The sequence below is a fragment of the Ipomoea nil genome, unplaced genomic scaffold (assembly GCF_001879475.1).
Source record: "Ipomoea nil cultivar Tokyo-kokei standard unplaced genomic scaffold, Asagao_1.1 scaffold3199, whole genome shotgun sequence".
In the NCBI taxonomy this organism is placed as follows: Eukaryota; Viridiplantae; Streptophyta; class Magnoliopsida; order Solanales; family Convolvulaceae; genus Ipomoea; species Ipomoea nil.
Window position 1 is genome coordinate 1192884 of NW_017619627.1, and position 15819 is coordinate 1208702.

At 33.2% G+C, this 15819-nt stretch overlaps 1 protein-coding gene across 1 annotated transcript; it reads right to left on the minus strand.

The window, feature by feature from the left end:
- Positions 1-1385: 1385 nt before the first annotated feature.
- LOC109168446 lies at positions 1386-2081 on the minus strand. Its single transcript, XM_019317470.1, has one exon. The coding sequence runs from the start codon at positions 2079-2081 to the stop codon at positions 1386-1388; it is 696 nt and encodes a 231-aa protein (XP_019173015.1).
- Between the last annotated feature and the right edge of the window lie 13738 nt (positions 2082-15819).

Sequence of the window (15819 nt, forward strand, 5' to 3'; positions counted from 1 at the left end):
CACACATGTTGTCTGATGAATTATTCCCTTCTCCTGGTAGAACTTGTCCATTATCTGTTTTTACACACTTCACCATCTTTCCAAACTGTGTCATAGCAAAAGTACAAAACCCTTGAACTAGTGCCCTGGCTTCATCTTTGCCTCTTAGTAAATAAACACATGTAGCGCTGCAATAATCATCCACAATGGTTAGGAAATATCTGTGTCCATATATGGTGTGTGTGTGGTATGGTCCCCAAATATCAATGTGGACCAGTTCAAAGCATTCATTAGAAATAGTAGAGCGGGTACTAAAAGGCAACATCCTTTGTTTGGCTAAATGACAAGTATTGCAACCATCATCTTTATTTATTTTCAAGTTTACATTTGTCAGAGGTAATTGCTTCAACTTTTCATGAGAGCAATGGCTTAATCTAGCATGCCAAGTATTAATGAAATTACAAACATTTGCCCTAACTTGCACTACTTTATCAAAACTAGGAAGAGTTGGTTTTACAAGATAGTACAGCTAGTCCTTTTTGCAGGTTAGCCAAACCAATCATCCTCCCATACTCCTGATCCTGTATAATGCACACATCAGAATAATTAACTTGCACTTGGAGGTCTTAATTAATTCACTGACAGAAATCAAGTTGTAATGGAATGCAGGCACACATAACACATTTTTCAAAACCAAACTGTCAGCATGTACAGACCCTATATGTGTGATATCAGCTTTATCACCATTAGGTAATTCAACAAACATACCTTGAACCGTTTTTGCATTTGTGTTAACATGCTATGTTGATAGACAATATGATGGGTGGCACCACTATCTAGTATCTAACTAGCCTTGTTTTAAGAAGAGAGTTTAGAGTGAATACCTTCAAACTGTGGATTGGGAGCAAAGTTGGCAGCAATCAAGTTAGCATGGGGTGTCACTCCTCCAGTCACACTCAAAGGGGATTGGTGAGCATGCTATCCCTCTGCAAGAGCTGTTTGATCAACATGTATTCATCTTGACTCAGACTAACAGATCCAGTATCAACATGTCATGTGCCCTCATTAAATGATTGCTCATTAGTGTTGATTGCAACCTGATTAGCAAAACCAACTCCCTCTTTTCTTGGTTTATACCCAGGTGGATAACCATTTTTCTTGTAACACTTCTCTGCAACATGTCCAGTAAAGCCGCAGTATGAACAAACAGGCTTCTTGTTGCCATTGGAATAGAATTTCTTGGAACCTGCATTGTTGCCTTGGGTAAGTAGGACACTGCCTGCTTCTTGAATTTGCATCCCTGTCACCCCATTATTAAACCTTCTTTCTTGTTGTTAGACCATCATGAATGCCTCATCAACAGTTGGGAGAGGTTTTGTCATCATAATTTGGGGTTGAACAGAGGCTTAAGTCTCATTAAGGCCTCTTAGAAAAACTGAGAGATTATCATTTTCTAAGTGTTGCTGCAAAGTATCCAACAGCCCACAATCACACATTCTATCACACTTGCATGTTGGCAAGGGCCTAATGACCTGAAGTTCATCCAATAAGTTCTTTAACTTGGCAAAATAGGCACTTACAATCAAATCACCCTGCCTAGTTTGATGAATTTCGACGTGTAGATCGGAAATTCTAAAGATGTCTGCCTCACTGAACCTGGCTTTCAGTGTGCTCCATATACGTTCAGCTGACCCAATCCAGAGGACTATTGACGCAATTTCTGGAGAAACAGCTCGCATGATCCAAGTCGCCACCATGTTATTGCACCTCCTCCAATAGGGATACATCACTTCACCTACATTTGGTACCGGAATCATGCCATCGACAAACCCTAGTTTGTTCTTGGATAGCAGTGACATCTCCATCGCCGTGGCCCAAGGATGATAATTTCGGCCATTGGGAGCAGACGAGACTAAGACCAATGAATGATTCTCGATTGGGTGTAGGAAATAGGGACTAGCTGTGTCGTTTGGATTGAAATTCGCTCCGGCAAGGTTGGCATTCGCCGGTGCTGAGGGTGGTGGAGCTGCAGTTCCTGCTACTGATGCTGGTGGAGCCGTCGCAACACTAGGAGGTCTGCTCGATGTGCGGTTCCATGCCATGAGCTCTGCTTATCGCTCTGATACCATATCACGAATGAGAGAACTGATGAAAGGAAGAAAACTAACACATCTGATTTCACTAGAATGAAGTACTGTTACATTGTAAGTGTATGAACAACAACAAATAGACTGGTTTACATACAAGCTTATATACACATGTGATAACAGAGTTGAAAGAAACACTAATCTTGGAAAATATCCTAATTAACAATTCTAATGATTGTTAATTGCCCCAACTGCCATCTTCTTCTACTATAATAGTCAAGGACTAAAATTGATAGATGAATTATGGTCGATGGATTAAAAATTGATACAAGTTAGTCAGACTTCGACTTGATAACTATAGAGTCATAAGTTCAACTCTAGTGGGAGTGGCCTATGGCTTTCTTGGTTTGAGAATGTACACTATGGACAACCTATGATGATAACCACAAGGTTACAAGTTCCACCTCACGTAGGGTGGTCTATTGGTCTTCTTCATTTGAGAAAGTCTACTATGGGCAACCTATAAAGATAACCACAAGGTTACAAGTTCAATTCCCCGTGTGAGTATCTTATTGACCATCTTGGTTTGAGAAGATCCTCTATGACCAACATATGTTGATTAATTATCACAATGTCACAAATTCGACTCTCGTTAGAGTGGTTTTTTTGGTTTGAGAAGATCCGTTATGGACAACATATTATGATAATCACAAGTTACAAGTTCGACTCATCGTGGGAGTCACCTTTTGGTTTGAGAAGGGTATTTTTACGTCCTTGTGGTAAATCAATCAATCTGTAACCAAGATTGATTCTTGTGAACCTCAAAGCTGTAGCACATAGATATCAACAACAAAAGTTTTAATTCTTTAGATCATTGAAATTGAATTGATAAATGATTTTAACTCAAACAGGCTGCAGAAGCTATTCTATTTCTTTGCGAGTTTAAGAATCTATATATATTAAAGCAAAATGGTTGGCACAAAATTCCCCCCCCCCTCCCCCCCCCCCCCCAAAACGTAGAGGCATATTTTTCAAACCAAAATTCGAATTATTTTAGTAAATTATTAATTATTAATTATTAATCATCCATTTTATTAATCATCCATATATATTTTTTCATAAAATCATCAATTTATAATTTTTAATCAAATAAAGTCTCTAAATTATTTTAGTAAAACTATTAATTTCATTAATCATCCATATATATTTTCATAAAATCAGCCATTTATGATTTTCAATCAAATAAAGTTGCAAATATACATCCTCTATAAATAGGGTATAATGTGCATGGAAGAGAAAGCAGAAGATGTAAATTACCTAGCTAGAAAGGAAAGACGTTGTCACTCTCTCCCTCACAAACTTGTGGAGTTTTCTATCAATCTCTTTCTTGAATTTGTGAGAGAGATGGAAAGAGCTCGCATTCTAAAGAAGGGTCATTGGTCTACCAAAGATGATTTACTGCTCACCAATTACATTTAGAAACTTCACGAGTGTACCCACAAAGTTGCTGTCGCTGAACGAGTCACTGAGGATTAGCGTGTACAACCCTGCAACATTCTACGACATCCATGTCAGCTCTGCACCCATCAATCTCGTCTTCTCCGACATCACTGTTGCCATTGGCCAGGTAACTAACACTACATTCACCAATATAAAAAATAATAATAAATCCAATTTTCCTAATAATTTCCTTGACATCCAAAATAATAAATATATTAAGAGTGAAAGTGGAGAAGTTGACATGATTTTAAGAATTTTCAGTTGAAAAAGTACTATCAGCCAAGGAAGAGTCAGCGGACGGTGTTGGTAAACATACAAGGAACTAAAGTCCCCTTGTACGAGGCAGGATCGAGTTTGACAGTGACCAAAAACAAGGACCGCACCGGAGGTGTTCAAGTTCCGTTGGCGCTGGATTTTGAGGTGAAGTCTCATGGGGACGTGGTAGGGAAATTAGTGAGGACGGATTACCGGAGGAAGATCTGGTGTAACTACAATTAATACAAAATTATATAAACAAAAATCCTCATCCAGATCTAGATAGATTTCAGAGAAAAAGTTGAAGATAAAAAGTTAAAAATCATCAAATTCACAGTGAAATTGATGATTTTTTTTACCTTCTATCTTCAACTTTGTCTTTGAATTTTCTATTGGAGTCTAGAGTTCAATGAAAAATTCACCAAAACCTAGCAAAATCAAATTTCAAATTGAAGCAGCTAGATGCACAATCTTTATTTTTAAAAAAAAAAATTGAAACATATCGATTTCTAGGAAAAAAGCACCCGAAAAAAAAAATCTAACTTTAACTTAAAATTGAAAAACAAAATTGCCCCTAAATACCTAGAAATTATTATAGTAATTTTATGTTAATCTCCATTTATATTTTTTCATGAAATTATTATGATAACGACGGTGGTTTTGATAATTTTATAGGATTTTCTGAAACTTACAGGGCGTTTGGTTGAAGGGAACTTAAATTCCCTTCCCACTTAATTCCACATAATTCCAAATGCCACAAATTTCCCTTGTTTGGTTGAAAGAAATTGCAATTGCATGGAATTGCAATTCCCCATTTTCATGGAATTAAAATCCCATGTCCCCCCCCCCCCCCCCCCCCCCGAGATTTGAAAAAAAGATAGTGATGAGTTAAAATTACCCCTTCCTTTTTAACCTAAAATTAATGCCTAACAACAACAATGGACATTTGTGACTTTATACTACTTATTCCCTTTCAATTCCCATGTATACCAAACATTGGAATTGAAATTCCTAGTAATTCTATTCCTGTAAACCAAACACTGGAATTTAAATTCCCACTTTATTCCAAATAATTCATCTCCCATGAAATTGCAATTCCTTTCCCACGTAATTCCCCTTCTCCAACCAAACGCCCTGTTAGAGTTAGTATGTTGATTTCGAGGTTTTTACATGCTATTCAAGTTTCTATGCTTTTTCTCATCCTACTTTGCTTTTTTCTAGAGAGAGTAGGAATGTGACGGTGATGAAAGAAAAAGAGGAGATAGAGAGAAATTTTTTATTTTTTATTTTTTTAATCAGAAGTTTCTATGGTTTCTTATACAAATTTATAATTTTAAATTTATTGTAATAAATAATTATTAAGGCAAGTATAATTTATTTTATATTGCGGACACGTTATTTTTAATAATTTTGATTTAATAATATTATTATACCTTAAATATAAAAATTCTACCTAATAATTTTAGTATTAAATGACATACAATAATTACCATGTAATTACTATGATAATTTTATGGTAATGTATTTAAATATTGAAAGAGAACAAATCTTATAATTAATATAATTAATGAAATTATTAAGGTAATTTTCACAATATTTGGTAATTATAATTAATATAATTAATGAAATTGAGAAATATAAGATTTTTCTGTTGAAATATTTGTGACAATTTCACTAAATTAAAATTAATAAAATATGAAATATAATTAAGGAAATGAAATTATAAAATTAACAAAATATAAACATTTATAAATTTTTGTAAATACATACATATATACATTTATGCACTATACTAACCATACAAAATTTAAATGCTACTTTTTAAATTTCTAAATCTAATTTTTAAATTATAATCTATCAATATAAAATATAATTAGTGAAATTATATTATTGAATTTTTCTATATACATATTAATAAATTAATATTAATTAATATTATGTGTAAATACAATATATTATATAATCATATAAGTAAATGTGTTCGATTAGAGTTTAAATTTACCCATTCAAAATTTAAAATTTACATTTTTAAAATTAATTTCTAAGTATAACTCTTTTAGTTATTATTCATATTTTTAGAATTATAATATATATGAATTACAATTACGAATAAATCAACTTTATTATGTGAATTTTTTCTATAAATTTATGTAAATATGTACATGATTAGAGATTATATTAACCATACAAAATTTAAATTTAAATATTGTACGTTATGAAAATAGATATTTGACCAAATATATAAAAATCCAAATATATTATTATATTGTCCATTTTAACATTGTTTTTATTTTTTTTATTTAAATATATAATAACAAAAATTTATCCGTACAACACATGGGTACAACACTAATAATTCTTATTATCATAACATAGTCCGTGCATCGCACGAGGATCATACTAGTATAGTATTATACTGAGTAAGAAATTCGTGCAAAAGCAAGAGATAGGAGAAGCTAGGTAGTACAAGGAGACTGAAATCGGTGACGTTGGTGAGAGAAGTGGCGATGGCGGCGTCGGAGAGTGAGAGTTCACCGAGGTGGCCGACCATCATTTGTTGGAAAAATAACATTAAAATGACATTTTAAGTGGCTATTTTGTGGTATAATTATTAGTGGGGTCCATTTTTGATTTTGGTTGGGTCAAAGTGGATTCGGGTTCTTCGTAGTGAAACGAAGAGATTGATATATTGTACGCTCAAAACGGATAATGGGTGAATGAGATATTGATTCTCAAAGTAGACCCATTTGAGTTGGAAAAATGAAGGGAAAAAGATGACTTTTTGTCCCACATTGGTTTGGGAAGTGGATTTGCACCACTATTTATACAAGAGTCTTTCTAAGGCTTATTAAATTGTATAACATAGAGGTTCTCTCTTGCACGTTGAATTTAAATCAAATTCAATGTCGAACTCGAGTTCGAGTAAATCAAGCTGCTTGAGCTGAGCTGGAGCAGCCCGAAAATTACCGAGCTCAAACTCGAGCCGAGCCTCCATTAACGAGCACGAGCCTACTTAGGTTCGAGCTCAACTCGGCTCGTTTACACCCCTACTTCTAACGGAATTAATCCCTGGTTCGCCAACTTCACTTCAGACGGAATTAATTTAGTAGCTGGCTTGGCCCTGGTTCGCCAACGTCACTTGTGACGGAATTAATTTAGTGGCTGTGTGATGGAATTAATTTAGTGGCTGGCCTGTTTCAGGTGTTACAAGCCTGGCCCTGGTTCGCCAACGTCACTTGTGACATGACAGAATTAATTTAGTGGCTGGCAGAATTAATTTAGTGGCTGGCAGAATTAATTTAGTGGCTGGTTCGCCAACGTCACTTGTGACGAAATTAATTCAGTGGCTGGCTGCTCCTAGTTCGCCAACGTCACTTGTGAAGTGACGGAATTAATTCAGTGGCTAGCTGTTTTCAGGTGTTACAAGCCTGGTTTTTAGTGAACTGTGAACAAGAGACACAACACACACAACAGATTTTCTTCTCTCAAAACTCTACTCCTACTCCTTCTTGCCGAATATGTCCTGCCGTGCTGTAGTTCACCGGGTACATTCTTTACTTCTACTCCTTCTTGCCGACTGTGTCCTACCCGTGCTCTAGTTCGCCGGGTACGTTCGTTTGGGTGCTCAAACATTGAACCGTAGTATATTTTATTCTGGGAAACCTACGCTATAGTATGTTTTATTCTGGGAAACCTTCGCTACAACGCTCCTAGCACTTTTGGGAGGTAGCAAATAAGGTTTTAAGGAAAAACTGTTTCGCTCGACTCGTACTAACCACTCTTCTTCTTCTTCTTCTTCTCTTCTTTCGATTTAAGAGATTATGCTTTTAATCAATAAATCCTTACTCCTTTCTTGTTGGTTGGAAATATAATTGGGAGGATTATAAATTCCTTTCAGTGGAGTCCTCTTTGTACTGCCACCGAGTCAGTGATAGGCTTTTGACTTATCATTCTCTTTTACTGTGTCATGTACGACTATTAGTCCTGGGTTACGTTGGGATTTGAGCTATTGGATGGGTGAAAGAGGTGAGGCTTCTTCTTGATAATTTTCTTGGAAAAGCCATTGGAGCATAAAAGTTGGTGGATAATGAGATTTCGCGAGTTCTATTACACGTATTTTTAAATTTTATTTTCTAATATGGTAGGTACGGAAAATTGAGAGTAAAAATTGAATGTAAAAAATATAGAGGCACATATAACATTTTCCTTTTTGTTGCATAGTTGACTTGGTAGCTAGTAATAACAAAACTAGATTGACTCTATTTACCTTCTCATGAATTTAAATACATGGGTTTAGGATATTATTTCCAAAATGAAAAAAATCCAAAGTTATCAAGAAGGCTCTCAAATGTTTATACTAGGACTCAGCATTTCGGTTCGGTACTTGGTTTAGAGAAATCGATCGGTTCGGTACATGTCGTCTAAGGTAAGGTTTGAACCCCTAACTATCAAGTTTAAAAAACATGAGTTTTACACATTAAGATCTAAACACGTTTGTATCAATACTTATATTCACTACATATTGAACTAAATCTTCAATACGAATGAATATATACAAATCCATCTCCTCTTCCTTCCTTCAGCTCCATTCTGCATTCATGCTGTTTTATTATTATTATTATTATTATTATTATTATTATTATTATTATTATTATTATTATTATTATTATTATTATTATTGTTATTATTATTATTATTATTATTATTATTATTATTATTATTATTATTTACAACAATACATATATTATATATAAATTTTATAATAATTAATAACATCAACTCCCCACGTGCTTAGACCTCAACTCTAAGTCGTAAATCCCAAAACAGTCTACTGTATACGCTCACGCAGCCGACACTCACGTAGTCCGCCACTTCGCCCTGCGCTCAACTCTCTGACCCTCCGTTGCAGAGATAAAAATCAAGGTATGTCTACTTCTTCGTCCTTCTTTCCATTTATTAAACCTAATTTAATGTTTATATGTTCTATTCTACGATTCTATGAAATGTGAAATCCCTAATATGTAGTAATACACATACGCAATAGGTTCTTCTTCGCTTTTATTTTGTTAGCTTTGGTGCTGCTGTTTGTATTTTTAGTTATGGACTTAGGGTTTATTGCTATTATGCTTTTCTTTTGTCTCTAGTAAACTAGAATATTTGGTGTTTTAATAATTCTTATTTTTCAAATATTAACTGTGCAAATGGATGATTCTTCTTCTTGTCATCAACAAAAATCTTCAAGTGGCATTCCAAGTGAGCCAACCGAAAAATCGGTCAGGCAAAAAAAGAAACGTTCAAATAGTGGACTTCCACCAAAATGAACCGAATTAAATCTGAGCCGAAACCAAACTTTTTCAAACTGAACCGAGCTCTAATATTAAATTGAATGGTTTAATTTTTTTAAATTGAAAAAACGAAATCGAAACTGAAAAAAAACCGAACCGAAACCCGAAATACCCACTGATAGGCATATTTTATCCTCATATTTTAGGTACATCTTTATAATAATTTTGCATTAATTATTTAATATTATCTAATAATTAGTTCTTTTTATATATAATATATAATTTATTCTTATATAACATATAATATATATAATATATAATATATAAGAATACGTACTACGTGCTATATACTAAATATATATATAATATATTATATATAATATATATAATAAATAAATATAGAATACATAACATATATATATATATATATATATATATATATATATATTACTACTGTACTAGACTTCTAGTATATATATATATATATATATATATATATATATATTATAAACCTAGAAATAAATGAAATAAATATATTGTTTTGTTTGCTTTCCTACAGAACATAGCATACGGCGGTAGCGGAAAAAAAAAGCAAAGTCAAATTGGACCGGCAAGATTGGCTAGAATTGTGAAAGGCCTTAGCACAAAAATAGAAATTCAATGGTGGAAAATGAGTTGAAAATATTTTGAGAGTAGTATAAATAGATGATGGCAACTCATTCTAAAATGTTCATTCTTCCCTCCTCTATAGTATTCGTTGAAGTTGTTATCAATGTCCATTTGTGACTAATTTCTAGTTGGTTTAGTGAATTGAAACCCCGGAGTTCATAACGCTGTAAGGTTATTTATTTAACTTTATTATATATATGTTTTTATGCATTTTGAGTATTAAATATTCTTCTAAATTATTTGAATAGTTGTATCATTTAATTGCTAGGGAGGCCTACTAGTTATTTATTTGATATAATTATTTGCTATATTAGATAATGTTGTGCTACAAATTATTCTAATATTCAGTAGCAACTGAGGTTAATTATTGACGGCTTAGTGATAATTGGTCTCGGGTAGAATATTTTCCTAAATTAAATGCAACCGCTTGTGCTTGTGTTATTTAGTTTGTCGGTTTTCCTAGTTCCTATTGTTGCTATTAAATTAAATCTATAGCGCTTGTCTTAGATTATTTAGTAGTTAGGGGTAATTAAACCGCTTGTGCTTTATTTACCTACAACTAACGGAAAACAGAAATGAAATAATTTCACGACAAATATTCAATTGCATATTAATTACTTTATTAATCAATGATCAGTGTTGAATTCCGGTGGTGGATCTTTACTAACCAAGGTCTCCTATTATAAGTGTTTTCGATATATTATTTTCATTGCTTTATTCGTTCAATTAAATTTCTTGTTTATTTAAATTCTCTTTTATTTTATCTTTATTCTCGATATATTCCAAACCCCCCTACCTTTAATTTGAGCACAAAAGTTAAACTAGTTACTCCTCGTGGGATCGACCCTTACTCCCGCTACTACGTTTGTAAGGTTTTAATTTGGAAGCCTACGACAGCTCACCAAATTTTGGCGCCGTTGCCGGGGAGATTTTCTAGCTTATTTTGTGTTTGTTTATTTATTTAATTATTTATTTTGTTATTTGTTTATTTGTTTTTCAATTTGTCCCAAACGAAAATAAAAATAATAATTTTCTTTTCTTTCATTACTTTTACATAATTGCTGCAATATATTTTCTTTTTGTTTATGTCTATAACTCGATCTTCTAACAAAGAAATATTGCCGTACGATCCAGAAATTGAAAGAACTGTACGCAGGTGGAAGAATCAAGCTTTGAGGAAATTGGAGTTTAGTGATCTGGCTACCGATCCCCAACCTTCTACCAATTCCGATTTAGAAGAGGGACCCATGGCTCAAAATCGGACTTTAAAAGAGCTTGGAGCTCCAAATTTGGATCAGCAACCTTTATGCATTACTTTTCCCGCTCTGGATGCTAATATACAATTTGAACTAAAATCTGGGTTAATTCATCTTTTGCCTTCTTTTCATGGACTTGCAGGTGAAGATCCGCACAAACACTTAAAGGAATTTCATGTGGTGTGTTCGAGTATGAAACCCACTGGGGTTACTGAAGAACAAATCAAGTTAAGAGCCTTTCCCTTTTCGTTGAAAGATTCAGCGAAGGATTGGCTATACTATCTACCTTCTGGGAGCATCACCACATGGAATAACTTAAAGACACTATTCCTTGAAAAATATTTCCCAGCTTCAAGGGCGGCCAACATTAGAAAGGAAATTTGTGGTATAAGGCAAAACAATGGAGAGTCATTGTATGAATATTGGGAGCGTTTCAAGAAACTATGTGCAAGCTGCCCACACCATCAAATTAGTGATCAATTACTCATTCAGTATTTTTATGAAGGACTTTTTCCTATGGATAGAAGCATGATTGATGCCGCAAGCGGTGGTGCTTTAGTTGACAAGACACCGGACGCTGCAAGAACTCTAATTGCAAACATGGTTGCAAATTCTCAACAGTTTGGCAATAGACTTGTCCAACCGTCTAAGCAAGTGAATGAGGTAAATATTTCTGCTCTTGAGCAACAAATTTCTGGTTTAACTACTCTTGTTCGTCAATTAGCTGTAGGCAATATGCAAACTGTAAAAGCATGTGGAATTTGCTCGGTAGTTGGGCACCAAACAGATGCCTGCCCAACTCTTCAAGAAGTTGAACAAGTCAACATGGCTGGAGGTTTTCCTGGACAACCTCAAGGTAAGTATGATCCATTTTCTAATAAATATAATCCTGGATGGAGGGATCACCCGAACCTTAACTATGGGAACTCGCAAGGGAACCAGTTTGTTCCGAATCGTTCCAACTTTCAAACGTATAGACAACAATTTCCTTCCAGCCACCAACCAGCCCAAAGCTCTAGCTCAGGTATGAATCTAGAAGATATTGTTAAATCTCTTACTACTAACACTTTGCAGTTTCAACAAGAAACACAACTATTCCAACAAGAGACAAGGGCTAGTATTCAAGAAACAAAGGCTAGTAATCAAAACTTAGAAAGGCAAGTGGGCCAACTAGCAACTACGGTAAGTCGGTTGGAAGCACAGAGTTCTGGCAAATTACCCTCTCAAACGATCGTTAATCCTAAAGAGAATGTAAGTGCAATTACTGTGGGAAGTATGTCGCTGGAAAAGAATGTTGATTTAGACAAGGAAATAAATGCAGGTAACATTGCCAATAAAGAGAAGTCCCAAGGTAACCTTTCTTCTTTTTCTGATTATGAACCAATACCCCCTTTTCCTCAAGCTCTTTTGGAACCAATAAGAGGAAACTCAAATAATGATTTATATGAGACATTTCGTGAATGTGAGGCTAATAAACCATTTTTAGATTCTATGAAAAAGGTACCTCGCTATGCAAATTTTCTAAAAGAGGTATGCACATTGAAAAATAAACAAAATAAAGGAATTGATGAAGTGAAAGTGCACGAGAATGTCTCTATGGCTAGTCAAGGAAATCTTCCTGAAAAGTGCAAAGATCCAGGTATGTTTACTATTCCGTGCATGATAAGTGGTGTGAAACTTGAAAATGCTATGTTAGATTTAGGAGCTTCTATTAATGTCATGCCATATTCTGTTTATAATTCTTTAAATCTTGGGCCCCTGAATAAATCTAGTATAGTAATTCAATTGGCTGATGGATCTACTACATATCTTAGGGGTGTGGTTGAGGATTTGCTTGTTAAAGTTAATAACTTGGTTTTTCCTGCTGATTTTTATGTCCTTGATATGGAAAATAATAATCAAATTTCTCATATTTTGTTAGGAAGACCATTTTTAAAAACCGCAAAAACGAAAATTGATATTCATAGTGGCATGCTTACAATGGAGTCTAATGGTAAATTTGTGAACTTTAATATTTATGATACCATGAAATCTCCTAGTGATGATAATTTTGCAATTTTTGTTGATTCCTTGAAACTTGTTAAATTTAATGCAATTGCTTCTATTGAAAATAAAGAAGAACCAAATAATAAATCATCTTTGAGTCCTAATCTGCATGAAGGGGCTGCTTCTTTGAATACTCATAATCATCGAAGGTACTCAAAAAGACGATGGAAATTTAAAGATATATCATAAGTCGAGCCAACGACGATAAACAAAGGCGCTGCTTGGGAGGCAACCTAAGGTGTGTTTGTTCCATTTTTATTTTATTTTATTTTATTTTATTCCCTATTCTCATTCAATAACCCTTTTTCTGCATGTTTTTATTCAACATTGGGGACAATGTTGATAATAAGTGTGGGGGAGGAGATTTAGTTTTATTATTTGTTTACTTAATTTAGTTTTATTGTTTGTTTGCTTATGTCAAACAAATTTTTATTATTATTTGTTTTCTTATTTCATAATTTTCAAAAAATATTTTATTAATATTTTATGCAAAATAAGTATTATTTTGAAAAATAATATTTTTTTTCTTTCTTGGAATGCATAACATGATTGAATAAATAGTTTGGCAAGTTGTGATTAGTTTGTTAGCATCTCTTGTTTGATATGTAGTGGCTATATTAAGTAAGCAATAAACCTGTGAGTGTTTTGAGCCACTGACTAACACTTCGGTCTTATTTTCTTTCTTTTGTGTGATTTCTTCCATAATTTTGTTTCTCTAGAACTTGCCTTGATTCTCTTTTAAAGCTAATTAGACCATGCATGATTCAAATGTGATTAAGGCCATTATTTGACTTTGAGCCTCACTAGCCAAATAACCGGTTTGTCCTATGATCTATTTCCCTTTGTTGACCACTTTGAGCTTTATGGCCATTCCTTTCTTTATTTTGGACCACATTACAAGCCTTTTATATCCAAAATAATGCCTTCACCCAGCTGAATAACTAGTGGAGCAAATTTTGGATTATTTTTGTAATCTACGTGAGATTGGGAAGGATAAGTGTGGGGGAGATCACTTACTCTTATTAATATGATTGAGAGTGAGGTGAGTTGTATCTTCGTTGCCAATATGTCGTTGGTCTTCTATGAAAAAAGAAAAGAGGAAGCAGTTCACGATTCAAAAAAAAAAAAAAAAAAAAAACATGAAAAATTGAAAAAAATGAAATGGAAAAATGAAGAATATACGTTTGAAAAAGAAGAATATTGCTGAAAATTTATGAGAAAATGAAAAAGAATCAGCAATTGATTTTGAGTTGAAGTTACTTCTAAATAAATGAAGTAAGGGGAAATTCTGGTAATACTGAGGAAGCATTATGTACCTCAATGGGATGTGTTTTTTTTTATTGGAAATTGAGGGTGTTGGATTACTTGTATTTATTTGTTCCTCTAGTTTGAAGCTTTTGTTTAAGCTAATTTCCTAAAAATTCCCTACCTTAACCCTAGCCCCATTACAACCTGTGAAAAGTCCTTATGATTTGTGTCATGCATGACTCTTGTAGTGGTGATTGAGAAGATATGCAAGCCTATGGTAGATCAATTTTATAGGAATGAACTTGAGTGAAATTTATACCCATCAAACACTTGAGTGATGAGTGATATTCCTGTGAGGGCTTACTTATTTAGTTTTCTCCATTTTCAAACAGGGTGCTAACTTATTAATTGCAGGGTGCTTCAGATTGTTGTTCATGATATGTTATGAGTTTTGGGAATTTCATTTCAATTTACTTCGCAAATAATATTTTTGCTTGGGGACAAGCAAATGTTTTAGTGTGGGAGAATTTGATAGGCATATTTTATCCTCATATTTTAGGTACATCTTTATAATAATTTTGCATTAATTATTTAATATTATCTAATAATTAGTTCTTTTTATATATAATATATAATCTATTCTTATATAATATATAATATATATAATATATAATATATAAGAATACGTACTACGTGCTATATACTAAATATATATATATATATATATATATATATATATATATATATATATATTACTACTGTACTAGACTTCTAGTATATATATATATTATAAACCTAGAAATAAATGAAATAAATATATTGTTTTGTTTGCTTTCCTACAGAACATAGCATACGGCGGTAGCGGAAAAAAAAGCAAAGTCAAATTGGACCGGCAAGATTAGCTAGAATTGTGGAAGGCCTTAGCACAAAAATAGAAATTCAATGGTGGAAAATGAGTTGAAAATATTTTGAGAGTAGTATAAATAGATGATGGCAACTCATTCTAAAATGTTCATTCTTCCCTCCTCTATAGTATTCGTTGAAGTTGTTATCAATGTCCATTTGTGACTAATTTCTAGTTGGTTTAGTGAATTGAAACCCCGGAGTTCATAACGCTGTAAGGTTATTTATTTAACTTTATTATATATATGTTTTTATGCATTTTGAGTATTAAATATTCTTCTAAATTATTTGAATAGTTGTATCATTTAATTGCTAGGGAGGCCTACTAGTTATTTATTTGATATAATTATTTGCTATATTAGATAATGTTGTGCTACAAATTATTCTAATATTCAGTAGCAACTGAGGTTAATTATTGACGGCTTAGTGATAATTGGTCTCAGGTAGAATATTTTCCTAAATTAAATGCAACCGCTTGTGCTTGTGTTATTTAGTTTGTCGGTTTTCCTAGTTCCTATTGCTGCTATTAAATTAAATCTATAGCGCTTGTCTTAGATTATTTAGTAGTTAGGGGTAATTAAACCGCTTGTG